We start from the raw sequence: 18,160 nt of genomic DNA on the forward strand, positions 1-18,160 counted from the left end.
CTGCTGAGCTCAGTGAAGGACAAAGCACTCTATTGGATAGTAGAAACCTTACAGCATGGTGTTACAGTAGCCATGAATGAGGGAGAAGAGCTGTGCTATAGGCACACGCAAGCAAGAGAAAAATGGGAAAATGCCCTGACTCCAAGCAGGGGATAAAGGCTGATTATTGCCCATAGGTATGTTGCAGCATTCTTATACAGGAGCTTCAAAAAAGTGCTGGGTGTTAACACTTCGTGCTTTCAACCCACTTGTCATACTGAAGTTTCATATGCATTTGGTGCAAGCAAAACCAGCTCTGCAAAATCTAGGGAAAAAGAAAAGTGACTGTCTCCTGATGTTCCTATATATCAACTTCACTTGCAATTCTCTTTGCAGGTAATTTCCTACAGCTGTGTTTTGAGGTTTATTTTCCCCCCACCAGACTCCTGATTTATTCAGTGGACAACTTGATTTTGACCCAATGTGTAACAAGAAGACAAGGTTTTCTGCAGGATTTCTGCTTTACAGAGAAACTTTACACAGAAAGCTATGGGCAATCCAGTAAGATGAGACACACTCCCTTCATCCTAAAACCAGAACCCAAGAGGGTATGGGGGGAAAACCCAAAGAAAGTCACCTCAAAATGAACAGATGTGAAAGGATGGGAGTCATTTAGTAGGGGCCATGGGGAGTCAGCAGTACAAAGCTGTACCAAATGCAGGCAATTAACCTCATTTCCATCATGAATCAGGAAATTAGTTTCCTCGCTATGTGATTCTACTGGGTTTCCCACACACGTTACACAGATACTTCCTACAACTCTGTGTAGACTTTGTGGTTCTACTACTACTTCTTGCTTCATGCATACAATTATTTTTCTTCTGTGCTTTCTGATGTATTATTTGAATGCCTTGTCATGTTAGGAATTATGGTGAGAGCCTCGAGAACACTGGGTTGAATGATGGAGTGGGGAAGGGGCAGGAGGAGGGTGTAAAACACAGCAGTACCCCAGAGAGCTTTTGAGGCATTACTGGCAAACAGGATATTGGTAAGATTTTATGAATTGCATTAAAATGCAATAGGAGGAGGAAGGGGAATAGCATGTTGATTTGAACAGAGGAAGAAGTGAGGCACCTATGGAGTGCCTGGTCTTCCCCGGAACTGAAGAGGTGACTGCAGGGGGCCTGAGGAGCAAGATTTTCCCTTCCCCTCTCCTTGGGGCCGCAGCGGTGCTATCTGAGACTCTGCCCTCTGGGCCATTGGCTATTAATAACTGCAGGATGCCTGTGTGAGCAGCTTTCAAGAGTCAAATTCACAGCACTTCGCATCAGCACTTTGTGCTGGGCAGAGCTTGCCTGCGTCCAGGCACCCTGGGTGAGTGGGGCTGCTGGACAAGGCTCCCCAGCAGCACCCAGAGACGGGCTGGGAGGAAGCAGGTCACTGCTGAGCTCTGGGCAGGCGCGTGAGCTGGTCTGAGCCTGGCACTGCAAGCCTGAGGTGAGTTGACTGAGCAGCAAAATAGTTTAGAGCAGGTGCTGGAGAGGGTAAAGATTTGTTTGGTTTGCAGCACAATCAATGAAATGACTGCTGCAGAAGCCAATGCAGAAAAAGATGGAGAAATTGAACCAAGGATAGAGCTTAGGGGAGAAAAGCATAATTGTGGCCCTGGCTCTATGTACAGGATAGTGGGGAGGATGGGGACTGAGGCTGCAGCAGTCTCCCCACAGTGGGGTGGCTTAAAAAGCGGTAGTCCCAGTGTTCCTGTCAATAGTGAGAGACTGCTGTCCCTTTCCTTATGCTAGACCAATTGCATGCAGCAGGTTTTCCAATCTTTGCAGTCTTGTTGGATTAATAAAGGAGGACAGCAGAATGGGATGGACTTGCCCTCGCTGCTCCTTGGGAAAGGGTATGCTAGAGGAGCCCACCCTTTCTGCCTTGCCCCAGGGAGTCCATGTTTGGGGCATGAGGATGATTTCCCTCTGTTTTGCCAGTCTTCTGAGCCATCAGATGGGCCATAACCTCCCACCCCCCCTGCATCCTGGCAGCATTGCCCGTTTCCTGTCAAGCAGGGCCTGCTTCTTTTATATAGCCAAGCAGATGTCTGTCTGCTCGAGGAGAATGTGCAGTGTGTGCTTTATGGCTGCACCTGCTCACGCTTGCTTTGGGAATACACCAGGATGGAGTCTTTTATCATGTGAACTATGTAGGGAGCATCTCAGTAAAAAGAAAAGCTTGGAAATCTGTAATAAAAACTAATCCAAGAGAGTATCTGCCAGTGTGATTGCAGTTGGTTTGCTGTGGCTGGGCTTGTTTTAGCAGTTATCATCACCTCATCACATGAAAATCATGCTGCAAAAGGAGCAATGGTGGAATGAAACTGCAAAGTACACATGAGACAAAAATGTCTTGATCACAACAGAGGCAGTGTGCAAACTCCGAGAGCCAGATGGTTGCCTATTAGTTTTGAAGTATAGTTAATTTTGAAATACAGTCTTCAGTTATGAAATTTTAAGCAACTAAAGTGCAAAGAAGCTCAAGGACAAAGATGGCTAGTTATTGTCCACTACTGCTGAAGCCAACAAGTCTTTGCTATTCTTTTTATTTGTATTGTATTGTATTGTACTGTATTGTATTGTATTAGGTGAGGATCTGTTCCCCTATATGCTGTTGTTTGGGCATGGACAGCTGAAGTGTAAGCAAGTCATTTGCCCTAATAACATTTTGTGTGATAACCCCCAAGAAGGACTCTGAAAAGCTGCCTGAAGTTGAATTGCTGAGACTTCTCTTGATTTCTCCTGACTTTGCAGTACAGATCTCTCATCCTATCTGGGGACAGAGATCACAGAATCACAGAATGTTAGGGGTTGGAAAGGACCTTGAAAAATCATCTAGTCCAACACCCTTGACAGAGCAGGATCACCTTGAGTAGGTCACAAGGAATGTGTCCAGGTGGGTTTTGAATGTCTCCAAAGAAGGAGATTCCACAACCTCTCTGGGCAGCCTGTTCCAGGGCTCTGTCACCCTCACAGACGGAGAACACTGCAGCAGAAGAAATCTTCCTCTTCCCCTCCTCCCCTCTCCAGGATGATATGCAATAAGATCAATACATAAGATACTGGTGGAAGTGGCTTCAAACAACTTGAGCAAAAAACTTTTCCTTTAACAAGCTTGCCTATGCCTTCTCCCTCCATCCCTCCTGTAATAAAACAGCAGCAGTCATAACAAACAGAAGTACTTGGGGTTTTGGTTTGTTTCCTTTTTTTTTTTTTTCTCCCCAGAACTTGCAGTCTAGTGGTTTTAGAATCCTATTCTGATTCTAATAGGGCTATCTAAATATCTAAACCTGTAAATTATTCAAACCTGTACATTATTCAAAACACTCCCAAGTAACTCAAGGACAGGCTCAAAATCTTTATACGAAAATATGCATTGATGAGATATATTAATGGTAACTGCATGGTATTATGGTATGATAGAGCAAATTTTCAAACTGGCATTCTGTTACTGCAGCACACAGTGATAACATAGTACCACCGTGACACACACACGGGTGCTGGGAGACGACCATGTTCCAGTTAAAATGCCGATTTTGGATGCCAATGCTGTATGACACCTTACAAATGCTTATGTTGTGATCTACTTCCATATTTTGTGTCACAGTGCTGTCTCCAGAAAACAGCACAATGGTTTGATGATGATATACTGTATGGGATGGTACCATTCAATAGCCTCTTCAAGTGGGATACAAAAGAACCCGCATGTGAAATGAAGGCTGTGTATCTCTTAACTGTAGTTGGCAACTAAAAGAAAGGCAAGAAATACCTTTCCAGTGTTTCATTCTCCATTTCCTTGTGTGTTTAGAGCAAAGCAAAGAACCCTTTGTGGGAATGCCCCTTGCAGGGACTCCTGCTCCTGTTAAAAGGAAAAAGCCCACTAAACTCATTGGGAAGCTGACACATGAAGGTAAGATATGCAAAACCACACACATGAGAATTGTTTGCATTTCAACCTGAGTTTCAGCCTTTAAAATTTCACACCCAGTCTGACTGATCTCCCAGAGCAAAACATGCAGTGAACAGACCAGGAGGCAGAGTCACAAATTCTACTCTGTCTTCAACCACATCACATTTTCTGTTCAGAATCATTGCACACACGTACTCAGATCTAGGTCAACTCAAATGTTGACCTAGATTACACTTTATAAACCCATATTCTCCTGCAGCATTGAGTTGGGTGCATACCAGTGTGAATGGAAAGAGAACATGATCTTTGACAGGTATCAATATTGCAGTGCCTAGTTATAGTCTATGTTGTTCTCTCTCTTTTAACCTTAATCTCTAATTTGTTTTTCCTCTATATGAAATAATTGCTTTGATTCCAGCACTCATTACTGAAAAAGTCAAAGTCATTTAGGGGGTGCAATACACCATGAGTAATATAACCTGGGACACTTTTCTTTCTACAGAATTCCTGTGTATTTTGTATAGTTTTAATTATCAGTTCTCTTATGTTTTCCTTATTTTGACAGCATGGAGTAGGCTTTTAGAGGTTCTGAAAAGTAATAATTCAGTGCCGTCCCTTTATCCAGCCCTCAAAAAGGGTTGTACAAACTTCTTTGCTAGGGTACAGGTATATATTTTTCTGTTTGTCCCTAATCCTTTATTAAAGTAAACAAGTAAGTAAAAATCCAATTTTCAGTTAAAGTGCGTTTCCTCCTGTGCTATGAAATAGTACTCTATACAATTGGCTTGCTAAAAAAAAGGTGAGAGAATGTCTAATAAAATTAATGGGCTTATACCAATTTTATAGTATCTAAGGATGGAGGTTCATTCTCTCTTGTAAATGAGATGTAGAGGTAGAGAAGCGGTCTTAACCTTATTTAATACAGAAAAAAAAAGCCTATGAAAAGTTGCTTGTTTCTGAACAAAAAGATTTAATTGCATTTTTGCAAGATTTTTACACTGAAAATATCTAAATGCTTTGCTTTGGTGGAGAATTGGTGGCACCAAATTAAATGGAAAAAGTGCTTATCAAGTAACCAGTGTAGTAAAACTTGAAGGGAACTTCAAGTACTTTTTCCTTTAAAAATTCTCATTGAAACAACCAAACAAAAAGATACAGTAACACTGAATCTTGCCATGGTTTCAGGATAATGTTCAAAGCAAAGCATGCCAGAGTTGTCTTTATTTCTTATTTATTCAGCCCAGTCTAAAGAGCTGACTGCCACTCCTCTAATTCCAGAGGAGAGGAGGTGACTGTAGGGCAGTAACCAGACCAGGGAGTGGTGTGTTTTGAGGCAGTACTAAGGAATTCTGCTGCACTGAGGTGATTCAGATGCGGGAAACATGCAACTTTTCTCAGTGCAGATTTGCCTTGGCTGCAATCCAGAGTGAATTCCACCGATTCATAGGCAATGTCATCAATGTAAAAATTTAGTGCCCGTTTTTTACAATTTTAACTTCCTAAAAAGTCTTTTAGAAGACAATTTGGCTGCTCTGAAGTCACTACTGATTCTGGGAAGCAATGGACAAGAGACTTGGAGCAGAGCACTCCCTAAAGCATCCTATTTTATATGTTTTGTAGTCATGCCACAAGAGGTGTCCAAGCTGAACTTGGGGAAGAAGATCAGCATCCCCAGAGATGTGATGCTAGAAGAGCTTTCTCTCCTCACTAACAAAGGATCCAAGATGTTCAAATTACGTCAGCTGAGGGTGGAGAAGTTCATTTATGAGAATAACCCTGATGCCTTCACCGACAATTCTGTGGTAGGTTGGAGATTAAAACTAAAAAGCTCTCCACACATCCAGGGAAGACAGGAATAGCATATGCCCAAGCTCTCCTTTGGCTGCATGTGTATGGGCTGGGGGGGATCTACTGGAAAGTAGTGCACAAAATGCCAAAAATTGTATAAACACAGAACTTCTATTTCCTTTCGGCAGCAACATTAGTTTTCTTTGACAAATCCACTGAATTACAGATGCAAAAGCATGAGAAAATTCAGTACTGAGTGAAGAGTGAGGACTCTGGCAGGTGTTTAGAGTTGCACAGGGCAGGACCAATTGCTTTAATACCCACTCCATTTCTTTGCGAATGGAAATGATCCATTCAGGTCTGACTTGAGTTCCAGTAGGTGCATTTCTATTTTTAGCCTAGGACACACTTTTATGCTTCCTGCTGGGCAGAGTCCTCTCTTCATTTCTGCAAGAAGTTCCATAAATGAAAATTCAGACAGAAATCTCTAACTTGGCAATGCAAGATCTTCAGTTTACTTGCTAGAAGCTATGTTTGTTTTCTTCTAAAGGATTTACCTATCAGATAGGGTATATAAGTTCTTTTTTTCTCCCTTTTCCATGAGTTAGCACTGTTATTTAATCTTTGAGTTTCTTTCTACAGATAGTTGCCTGGTATAAATTCTTCTGAAGATACTTAAACTTTTACAAATGAAACACTCTTTCGCATGATTGTCAGCAGTTCAGTAAAACAAACAGAAAATGTTTCAATTTTGATGAAACATCTCCTCTTTGATGTTCCTTACAATTTGTTTGGTGTAATTTTATCCTTTTAAAGCATCTATTTTCTAGCCCAAGGAAACTTGAGCAAAATAATAAAAAACCAGCTGAAGAAAATGTTCTGCTAAACAAAAACATGCTATTTTTTAGGCCTCAAATGTTTTCAAAAGTAGCAATAAGTAAATCTTTGTAGTTCACTTCTAAAAATGACAATTTGGGAAGCAGAACATGGAAAGATGCCTGAAAAAAACCCCAAACATTAAAATTGCAACAGTAGGTCAGGTTACAGATGGGGGTGACAGACCAAAGATGTAGCAAGCATATCTGGTGTTATTAGGCTTTAGGGAGTTTCTTCATCTCTTTGTGGTTTAGGTAGTTAATCTCTTCAGTGAGTTATCTCCTAGAAAGGATGTGAGAATGAATGGTGTGTTGACCTTGGGACTCTTCTGTTGAAAGTCCTAGAGAAATGCAAGCTGTTTTTATAAATACTCAGCAGTCTCCAAGCTCCTAAAACATATAAGGGATGAGTTCATGTCAGAATCTGCTGCAGTGACAAGGAGGAAATAATGTGATGGGAAAAAAAGGCTGAATTCCAAACTTAAAAAATTTGAGGGTGTCACTTAAGGACGTCCAACCAGAGAACTACAAAGCAAGTGAGTTGTGACAATCTGACTCAAAACTGGACATGCACAGTATCCCTCCAAGACTGACATTACAAGGGCTGATGACCAATCCTGTCTTTTCTGTTGGTCATTTTTCCTACCTTGTTTCTTAATCTGTGCCTGACATTCACTCCATGTTCTTTCTGTAGGAAATCTCTCCCTCTATTCTGTAAGAACACCCCTGCTCACCTGCTCTTTGAGCAAGACTGTAAGATGTTGTGGTGTGGAGAGATGTATTTAGGGGTTAGATAAGACTTTAACAGGACTAGCACCTTCATGGCTTTGCTATATGAGAACAATGGCATAGTGTCCAAACAGTAGCTGGTCCCTGCTTTAAACCCCTCCATGATTCACTTTCAGAGCTATCTTCTCTCCACGTTCGTGGTACAGATAATAAATCTCCATCAGTCAGTGAAGGAAGACTTTGGTCTGAACTAGAGCCCTTGGTCTGGGCCAGCTTATCAGGATCCCAAACATAATTGTTACCATTTGCTGGCTGCCTGGTGTGCTCTGTGCAAGGACTCTGCCAGGCTGCATCCACTGTCTCCACGGATAACTGCTCTCATCACTACAGCCAGCATGAATTAGCACCTTTGTTGGCAGGCAGAGTAGCGAGAAGAAAAGCTGAGCGATTGCAGGAACTAAGCCATCCTCTTGGAGAGCTGTTTGCTCTTGGGCAGGTAAAGACAACAGATCTGTGACCTCACTGTTCTCTTCCAAACCGTAAGGACAGTGACTAACCTTACCACCAAATAACCTTCATCAGAATCCCTTCTGACTGCAGTATTTGCTTAGCTTTCTGTTCCCTCAAAAAAAAAAAAAAGTTTTAAGAGCAAGGTAATGTAATACAGAAAACACAGAAAGAGAAAGGTTATTAAAAATAAATCCAAACCATATAAAGGGTCCCAGAATAGCCTGTGCTGTAGCTATAAACCTTCCACACAAGGGAAAAGATCTCAGCAATCACATGTCATTGATCCACCCTCCTGCTTTTCTCCTCCTCCTTCTCCTCCACCCAAACCACCACACTGGACATTCAGATCACTCTCCTTCCTTTCAGAGGAGAAGATACAGATATATATAGTGTGTGTGAACATCAGACAGTTCCATGAAAAGGTGAGAACCTGCCACTCTACCGCTGTCGCTGCTCCACCAATCTAGTTACAGGCAATTGGCAGCTAAACTCAGAGTCAAAAGGACTCAGCTTTCCCAACATGAGCACAATGAAATGCACTACCTACTGTACAGCTGTTTTCAATACTGTGACCCTCCTCTCTTGCAAATATACAATACAAGGTGATGTTTTTAGGGAGGGCTGAGTTTGACACTTTTAGGACACAAGCTGAACATGTGGTGGTGAATAATTTTTGATGGACTTTAGGTCAAGACGCCTCTTCAGATAAGTGAAGTCAGCAAATGTGAAATAAAGTACAGTAAGTGAAAAAGAGTTAAAGAGTTGGATTACAGTTCTCCTGGATAATGTCAGGAGTTACCCTGTATTCCTTCTGCTGCTGAACAAGAACTCAGGGGAGTAAGCAGAAGGGAGGGAGGGAAGACAATGGAAGTGGTTGTAACACCAAACGTGGTGCTTCACAGCTGAGAGAGAGAGCTTATATGTTAAATAGCCAGACATGATACAGTGTGTGAAGGAAAGCATAAGGACAGGGGAACACACATGTTATCATGCAGCTACACAGTTTAAGCACACAAGTGCACTGATGTACATATACAATCACTGGAAATACGGTTAAAGGGAACATGTCAGGAAGAGCATTCGTTCTAGGAAATCTGTTCTGCAGGGAATATTAAACTTCTGGAACAAATTGAGATATGAGAGAATCTTGGGTTATGACACAAGTGGAGCCAGCCAGCTGAGATGTAACTATTCTAACAAAATGAGCCTTGCTGTACTGAAGTTGGATTGCTGCAGAAGACCTAGAGGTTCTAACTCCACCCAAAGCTGTATAAAAGTGAAGTCTGATGCCTTCTTACACAAGAAGTGATCGGCGTGGAAACAGCAGAAGACAGTAAGAGCTTTTTTGTTACCACAGCAGTTTTTTGGAGTACTGTGAGAAAACACTGGATCAAAATTCTGAAACTCCATTTCTTTCATCCACAAATAAAATGTGGCAAGGATTGGATAGAATATGCAAGTAAGATATAAATAAATTGGGGTAATATTACATTAAAAATCTCATCATTTAGATGGGTAAACTCAGGCATAGAGACAAGAAATAATTTGCCTAAGATTAAACAAGTCAGAAGTAGATCTGGAAATAGAAAGCAGGAGTTCAACTGACTGAACTATATGCCTCTTGGGGGAACATGTTTACAAAAAAATAGCTTAAGATACTTTAACAGCTGAGGTTACTTTTTATTTTCACCCTTCTTTTTTTAAAGTGAATCATAGGTTTAAGTCTATGCAACTCCAAATTAAGGACCAAGGCACATACTTCCATAAAAACAGGAGACGGCCTATGAGACTCTCCAAGTGAATTTTAAATCTCTCCCACCATTAAGGAGCATTTGAGTGTCTGCCACTGAGAATACGTGGTCAGAGTAACTTCAGAAGTGTTGCTAACCACATAGGCATTAAACCTTTGGGAAGCTCTTTATCAGTGAGGTGGAAATAGAAACACATTTGGTGGCCTCAATCATTCTCTTTAGGGCACAGCAAGGAGCTGATGGGAAGCACACGGTGTCTCCTGCTGGGGACTGCCTGCAGTGACGTCAGGGCCTTGAGATGCTTGGAGATCTCAACTCCATTAGCTGGATCATCTTTCATTATCTATTTTTCATGAGGCAGATGCAGTAGCTCTAGAGAATACAGAATTCACCCATCTAGGCACTCAGTCTGCCAGATCAGGCTCTTGCTAGCACTAAGGACTTCAAAGACATGAGCCCAATTTGTTTAGCTAACCCAGGGGACTACACATCACATGAACTTGCCATGATTGTTCTCTTGTTAAAGTGGACTTAGGACACCTAGAGACTGATAACATCCACTGCCTCCAGTAACACATAGAGTGGGCAGACCCTACCACAGGGGGATTGTGAGATCTGCCCTCAGAGCCAACAGGAGGTTATCAGGCTTCTCAGCTGACACTCCTGGGCTCCTCTCCTGGAACCTTCACCAACAGGGTCAATCAGCCCAAACTGAGAGGTCAGTTTGGGGATGTGAAGACGCATATACGTAAAAGCTCCCTGTCATGGTAGCAATGATCCAAGGCATGCATTCCCCTCAAATGTAAGGCTCTAAACATCCTGACCAGAAGTACGGTCTAAGTACTGAAGAAAAAACTGCACCTACTCAGCTCTAACTACATCGAGACTCCTCCTTGAGGCTGCCATTCCTGAGCTCTGGTTTCGTGGAATAAGGTTGTTTGAATCCACTGAGGTTGAATATTTCAAAAAGATGAATTTGCTTTTGCCTCCTGTTATAGAAGAAGAAAATTCCCCTATTAATTTGAGCTAAGACAATCTATTGTGGTGGCCAAAATGAAAGACAATTAGACCAGGGTACTGCATGGAAAAATGGTTCTTTCCTATGTGAATGGAGATGTCTGCTGAACATTGGAGGTTTTCGTATCAGGTCCATGAAGAATCATGAACCAGCTTGAGACCAATCAAACTAATTTAATTTGCAGCTAAAGATTTAGGTGTGCCTTTCCTTGTGTTTCACAGAAACTTCATTCCTGCTTGGTGATAACACCACAATTAAAAATAACACCAGATGAAAAGGATGGCCCTTCCTGGTCACATCAAATGCTACTGTGCACAAAATCAAACCTGTCCTTCTTGCTACAGCTCATGTCATGCTGATGTTTTGTGACTTTTTCTTTTTTTTTGGCAGGAGAGTACATGTAAGTAACCAGAGGAATCAAGGAATAAGCATTTAATTCTCAGTAAGGGCATGTGCCATGGGTGAAACTTGCAAGGAAAACAGATGCCAATCTGGCCTTGAAATTACTGAGCAAATCAGCAGAAGCATTAACCTTGCATACATATTGACATTTTGAGAGTAACCTCACTCTGACCCCTGGCCCTCAAAAGACCCTTATTTCAGTTTGCCTTTCTGAAGCTACGTAGCTCCCATGCATAATTGAACAGATTGCCCTGCTAGCTCCAGTGTACAGCTTAATGCTCACAATCCTCACCCTTCTCAGTGCTTCCTGACATTCAGGGGAACATATCTCCCCTGTTCCTAAAAAGGGAATTCCCTACAGCTAGGAGAAGGACAGACAGTTCCTAAAGGCCCCGGGGGCACCAGCTCTGCCACTCCAGCCTGCAGCTGGCTGCCTGCCTGGGTTGCAGCCTGGTGACCTGCTGTGAAACCCTGGGTGCTGTTGCTGGAGACAGAGGGAGCGGAGGGTTAGATAATTCTGCCTTGAGCCTTGTGGGGTTTTCACTTCTCATCTATTTTTAGCTGACCGAACAGCTGGCCTTGGAAGCCTGTTTACAGCCTGGAAAGCTTCTTTTTGCTAAACTCTTCTAGGTGTAAGAGCCCTGAGAAAGCCTTAACCCTTTGAGAACCAGCTCTGAGGTTGGCACTCATCTCCCACTGAGTGCCTGAGCTGCATATATACAAGCAGAATTGCAGCATGAGGAACCACAGATTCATGTGGCTTCAGTTGTACTTGTTACATCTTTGCACATCTATAGTCAATCCCCTACTCCAACAGGAAAGACCATACGTGATTATACAACTTAGGTTACTTCTATTATAGAGCTTGTGTGTACTGTAACACACAAGAGATAATTTTTTATACCTGATAGGAGTCAAGCTTTGATCTCACATATGACCAATACATAAAAACCATTTCCAAACAGATATATAAATTTCTGTTACACACAAGTATTTATTTAAATTACTGTGTGCAAAGACAGGACCTTATGCTGGCATGAGTCTGTAAATTCTGTATGGACTGTTTGCTCTTTCACTATGTACTGCTGGGATTGTGCCTTCTAGCCTGGACTGCGAAGAATGGACAGACCAACTTGATTTTACTGGTGGATACAGCTTGCTTGCTTGCCTTGTTGATGGTTAGATTTGGTTCATTAATGCACATACAACACAAAACTCTTCTTTGTTGCCATTTTCTTCTTGTGGTCTCCAGAAGATCTTCCATGTTTTCCCAGGATGCTACTTCTTCAGTCTTTCTCAATGTGTAAATCTCCCTCCCCATGCAGACCTTCCTATATATGTGGAAAAGAGACATGCAGGCTTTTACGTTGTCACAGGTACCCTGCTGTTCTGATGCCCTGTAACACTTAGCTCCCACACTGTAATCAAGCTGACTTTGCTGGTCTACTTAACCTAAACATGAAAACACTTCCTATTTCTTGTCCAGCTTGCTATCCTACAGGTTAGCCAACGTATCTCTACCCAGACTTTTACCTGCTCTGTCACAAGGTGTATTTCATGCTGATCACTGTTGGGGAAAACACACACATGCCTCTCTTCTCACTCTGATCAGACAAAATGACTATGAGGTGTCCATTAAAAGGTGTGCTTCCATTGCCCTTGCTCCTGTTCTACAATGTCTCCTATATGGAATATAGAGAATAACTCATGTGGAGTTCTGATGCTCATTTTTAACTGAGACACAAAACTGGTCAGGTCCCAGGGACACAGGATGTCACGCTCTGGGACTCTGCCCATGTGAATGGACTGTGTCCTGTAACAGGGATTCCTACTCTCTCTTCTCCTGCCCTAGGATCACTTTCAGAAGTTCATCCCACCAGGAGGGCATTACGGGGAAGATGCTCACGGTTATGCGCACGGGCGGATGGTAGGAGGAGTGACAGCTGGGCAGCATGGGTCCAGTAAGCAGCAGCACCCTGCTGCTCCTCATAGGCCTGGAGGCAAAGGAGGCCCTGGGGACAGTGAAGGGGACCGTGCGGGGCAATCAGCTGGAAGTGGTGGAGAAGGAGGTGACGGTACTGAGAAAGGCAAGTATATCTCTTTGAGAACAAGAGACAGCTCAAGCTACTAGAGCTTGTTTCAACCTTACTCTTTGGGACAAGTAAATTAATTTGATTGAAACATGAATTCTTCCAAACTAAATTTCATTGCAAAGTCTAGAAAAGTTGAACTGCTGTTAGCTTGATAGTTTTGTTTGCATGCTTCTGTGTTGCTCAGTCATAGGCAAGAATCAGAAGTATGTTCCTTGGCTGGACCAAAGAAATTATGGGAAACTTAATTACAGAGTTCCTAACATTGATACAGCAGTATGCTAGTGTGGCATACCCTTCCCTTTCAAGGGTTTCACACTGACCACTTATTGGTATTAGCTCTTTAGCTCAGTAGTCTGACTTAACGCATCAGTTTTGGGCACCTCAGACCTGATTTCAAATCAAAGTTTTCACATTTATAAACAGCAGGTTTTGGATAATCTTCAGAAAGGAACAGGAATATTTTTATGTTATGTGGTAATCACCACAGGTCTACTGAAACAGTATCTTAATGAGTAAAATAATTTTTAATTTTATTTAGTCCTTGCTTAATTTTATCCTGTTTGGTTTGGACAGAAACATCTAGAACCAAATCCCTTGTATGAAAATTGGCAGATGAAATTTTTATTTTAACAGCCCCTATGGAATTTTACAACAAAAAGCAAATTTGCTTGGGAACCTTTTACATTTTGGACATGCCTGTGAAAAACAAATCTGTGTTAAGTCTCTCTCTTCTACCAGATTTTCCTCCACTGTTTTCCTATGTCTGTGTGCAGGGAGAAGCAGGATTAACCCATAGCTTTTACTTCAGAGATGGATCCAAACTGCTTTTCTTTTTCAACCCTAGCAATCCATTTACTTCTAAACAACTTAAAGTCCTTTACGCAGAAAGAGGGAGAGTAGTTGTTTTTATTTTTTTAATGAAAGTGAGATTCTTGTCTGCAATTCTCTGAAACCAGGAAAGCCCAGGTATTGGCAAGGTTTGAAGAAAGTAAGCAAGACAAAGAAAGAAGGTGTGAGAAAGAGGAGAGTTCATTCTTTGCCACTTACTGCTTAAGGATTTATGCTTTCAACACAAACTACCGCACCCTGAAAGCACCAGAATGTATAACTCTATTAACCTATTATTCCCCTCTGCTCTAATGAAGCTAAGAAGCTCAGGAGTTTTAAGGTTTATGAGGGATGAGAATCTTAAACCTTAAAAGTGTGCTACACATCAACACAAACCAGTGCATTTATTAACAAGGTGGTATTATTCACAACTGGAAGAAAAAAGAAAAGCTTCACCAAATGAAAAGTAGCAATCCAGTTTCTGGCAATCAAGTATCTGACTCAACAGCAAAGTCCAGTTTTGTCACTGACAGGATCTTAACTTCCAGAGAGATACCCCATTGTGTTTTCAAACTGCTTTCAGTCATCCTGAAGTGTTTGAGCCAGGCTTGTCTCTAATATGCTGGCTCAGGAGGGGGAAATTATGAATGGCTGTTCATCTAATCACAAAGAAAACACTAACTTATAAAAGTACTGAGACAAGGGAGATGGTAACTTTAAAATATTAAAGAACAGATTACTGAGGAAGACATTAGTAAAGATGGCTGTGGGTTGCCAGGACCCTGAAATACGATGGTTAAACTTTTTTTGTCAGTTAGAGCCAGCTTCAAAGTTTGAGCCTAGTTTTGGAATTTCCAGCCAGGGCTCTGTTGCATCTGATGAAGATGAGGTTTATGTGGAGTGGTTATGTCTGCTTTGATCAGACAGAGACGAGAGAAATAAATTATCAAATTAGATAGCATTTTGCCTTATAAAAAACTTCCTTGAGATAGTGAAAGAGATGTTGGGGTGAGAACATTGGGGTTCCTGGGGTGAGATGTTTCTATTTGAGTGGCCAAAGAGAAGACTGAAAAATCAGCTTTTAAATATAAGCTATAATGCAAATTCTTGGATGAGTGGTTCCTAGACTGTGGTACAGCTGCCTTTGTGGATAAGGATATGAGTGGCATCTCACTGTCTTTTTAAAGAGAAACCTAACCAAACATCTCAGGCTTGAACAAGAGAGCTACAGAATCTGTAAACAAAGCTGGTGTCTCATTTTCAGTAGCAGAATACAGAAAAGCAATGTATTTCATATGTAATCTAATGAGAGTGTTTTACCTTCCTCTGTTCACAGATGGAAAGTCAGGAGGCAAAAAACTCACTCTATTTAAAACTTACATCTCCCCCTGGGAACGAGCTATGGGTATCAGCCCTGAGGATAAAAGTCAGTTTACCATTGACTTACTGTCATATAGTCCTAAAGCTGATTTCCCCCATTACAAGTCTTTTAACAGGTAAGTCTTCTTGGATATTCAATTCAGTTTATTTTGTGCAAGAAAACTCAGTCACCCTGGGCACAGCACTACTGTTCTGTGGAATATAAGTAAGTTTTAGTTGCATGTCATTTTGCTTAGCACAGCTTCCTATAGGCAACAGGCCTACAAAGAGGGGATATATTAAGAGCTAGAGATTTTAATTCAGTTTATAGACAGAAAACTTATGCAGCTGCTAAGAGGACTTCAATCCTATTTTCAATTCTTTCTCACCCCATTTGACCAAGGAGATTTAGGGTGCCACTCTCTATTACTGCAGCCATTTAAAGTTTGGGAGTTCAGGAAAGATACTATCAGAAGCAATATACTTCACAGTACTTCAGGTAACAATCAGGATCTTCCTGCTGCTTCTGATAAGAACTGAAAGTTTTAGAAATAGTTCTAGGACAGCAACAATTTTCTGTTAGCAATTTTCTGATTCTATATAATTTTGCCACCTACTTCCATAGGACATCAGTACTCAGGACAAAGCCAAATCCCACTCATTTCTGCAGTAACGCTGCCTCTGCCTCCTACATGTACAGGTGGGAAAGGTGTATGGCTTGGTGGAGATTGATGCACCAGGGGTGAAGGAAGTGCACAGGAGCAGGATGTGTGTTTCATTTTTTTTTTTTAAGTACATAAGCAATGGATACTTATATGTACTTGGGAAGGATTTGTTGTCCAGTCAGCTGCAACAGTGATAAAATTTACAATCTAGATAACTCTGATCCTTTGTTTTCTAAATCCTATTGTTTACCTATGTTGTGTTCACTAACTCTTTGTATTCCCCCATGCCAGGACTGCCATGCCTTATGGGGGTTACGAGAAAGCAGCCAAACGGATGACCTTCAAAGTGCCTCAGTTTGATATTTGCCCTTTGCTTCCGGAATCTCTCCTGATATATAATCAAAATTTCAGCAACAGACCCTCCTTCAACAGAACCCCAATACCCTGGATGCCTTCAGGAGACTCCGAGTACCATGCTGAGATCAATGTGCCAATGAGTGGTGAAACAGAAGAGCTGTAAATCCCCACAGCCAAGGCCGCCTTCTTTGTTCTCAGCCCCTTCTATTTGAAAGTTGATAGTAAGGAGCTGAGAAGTGCAACTCTAGCCCTGTCAGCCCTTCCTTTCTTTTGCCCTTAGCCCAGACAAGTTCCTAGCAGGTTCTAAATGTACCTTCACAGTGATGTCAATCTATATAAGAAGCATTTTGAAGGAAAGGAGCTTTTTATTCATCAAGGCATAAAAGGGCAAAACTAGGAAGTGTTCTTCTGTTTAGCAATGCTAAATGCTGCCTGTCTGCTCCATAATAAATACAATTTGTCATATCTCAAGAAGTAATAAAACACCAAGAGGAAAAAAGCCTTTGTTTTCTCTTTTAAAAACTCTGCTGAATCCATTTGGGGATTAGCAATTAACAAAAATTATTCTCACAACTAGACCATTAGCATGGGAAGAGAGACTGGGGAGTGATGGGGATGATTCTAAGACAGGTATACAGCAAGGTGGCTTGGATAAATACTACAAAATTGTGACGAATGCTGACTTTGGGAGGTAATGATACAGGTAATCATAACTGCATCTGAGACAAAAAAGCAAGTCAGCCTGGCAGTGTAACAGACAGATTAAAGAATTTCACTGTCACCTAAGACTACCCAATTCTCCAGAGTATAGACTAGGTGATAGCTTAAGCAGGTTGTGTTTTTTTTCTCACAGAGAGACCAAGAAGGCAATGGGTCATGACCGAACAGAGGTACAGAGGTACACCTATATGACATAACTTGCCAACAGCTACAGAGCAAGAAAGAAAAAATTGTAACTGCAACAGAAATAATTTGACACCTGTGGTGCTGCATTACTTATTCAAATACACAGATCAAAGTCTGTTCCATTTCTTGTAACAGCTTTATTAACGCCACACATATAAGAGGGCAGGCAGCCACTGTGGGAAAAACAATAAAGAACTTTACTTTTCTGCATTAAATACCTTCTGTTTCATGAACATTTGCACCCTCACATATAACACACAAGACTGCTGTTTCAATATCATACCCTAGTTCAGCCTGCACTGAGACTGGTTTGGAATTCTCTCTCCTGGCACCTTCTAAGGCAACTTGCTCGGAGGGACAGCTTCCACTGCAGTACTCTTTCCTACAAGTTTATCCTCCTTGCCTAGAAATCCCTGCGACCATGTATATTTGATCTTTATTCTGTTTGGATAGTTATCAGGTTGGCTTTATTCCACTCCTCTAAAAGGCTATCGCCAGGGTTACCCTGAGATCTCTTAAGAACTGTGCTGATAATAACAAGCTGCAGAGTGAATGAGTTCTGCTGAAATAGCTATTATATGTCCTATTGAATGGTTAAGAAGTATCCATAACTCAATTCTGTGAATAAACTTTAAAACATGAGGGTGGTACTTTGATCTTCTGAAGAACATTTCAACAAAAATGGAAAAGGTTGTCTTTTTTTGACATGTTCCTACAAAGTATTTGAAGTCTGAGTTGAAAACAAATCAATAGAAAAAACTTGTTTCTTTGGATAAAATGGATCCAGAAATTAGTTGAAAATACCTTTCCCACTTTGATTTTTCTTTTTTAATGCCTACTATAAATACATGCAAATTTCATGGGTGAAAGATATTTACATGGGAAATTCTCACATATTATTCAAGTACTATTTTATTCCATAACTGATCTCTGGAGA

At 41.4% G+C, this 18,160-nt stretch overlaps 1 protein-coding gene across 2 annotated transcripts; it reads left to right on the forward strand.

Moving 5' to 3' along the window:
* The first annotated feature begins 1,296 nt into the window (after positions 1-1,296).
* On the forward strand, positions 1,297-17,438 carry MYOZ1 (myozenin 1). Of its 2 annotated transcripts, XM_084265422.1 has the most exons (6): positions 1,297-1,476; positions 3,841-3,942; positions 5,563-5,744; positions 12,868-13,102; positions 15,273-15,432; positions 16,252-17,438. In XM_084265422.1, the coding sequence occupies exons 2-6, from the start codon at positions 3,867-3,869 to the stop codon at positions 16,478-16,480; spliced, it is 882 nt and encodes a 293-aa protein (XP_084121548.1). In that variant the 5' UTR covers positions 1,297-1,476; positions 3,841-3,866; the 3' UTR covers positions 16,481-17,438. The 2 variants fall into 2 exon arrangements, with proteins under 2 accessions (XP_084121548.1, XP_084121549.1); XM_084265423.1 differs by lacking the exon at positions 3,841-3,942 and having other exon boundaries at positions 1,298-1,476.
* The last annotated feature ends 722 nt before the right edge of the window (positions 17,439-18,160 follow it).

This window comes from Gallinula chloropus (assembly GCF_964237585.1).
Source record: "Gallinula chloropus genome assembly, chromosome: 5".
NCBI lineage: Eukaryota > Metazoa > Chordata > Aves > Gruiformes > Rallidae > Gallinula > Gallinula chloropus.

What these genes read in the sequence shown, in the direction of transcription:
- MYOZ1 (XM_084265422.1), top strand. Translation starts at nt 3,867, where the DNA reads ATGCCCCTTGCAGGGACTCCTGCTCCTGTTAAAAGGAAAAAGCCCACT. An exon ending in CCTTCACCGACAATTCTGTG is followed by an intron (nt 5,745 to 12,867) that starts GTAGGTTGGAGA and finishes CTCCTGCCCTAG; the next exon opens with GATCACTTTCAGAAGTTCAT. An exon ending in AGGTGACGGTACTGAGAAAG is followed by an intron (nt 13,103 to 15,272) that starts GCAAGTATATCT and finishes CTCTGTTCACAG; the next exon opens with ATGGAAAGTCAGGAGGCAAA.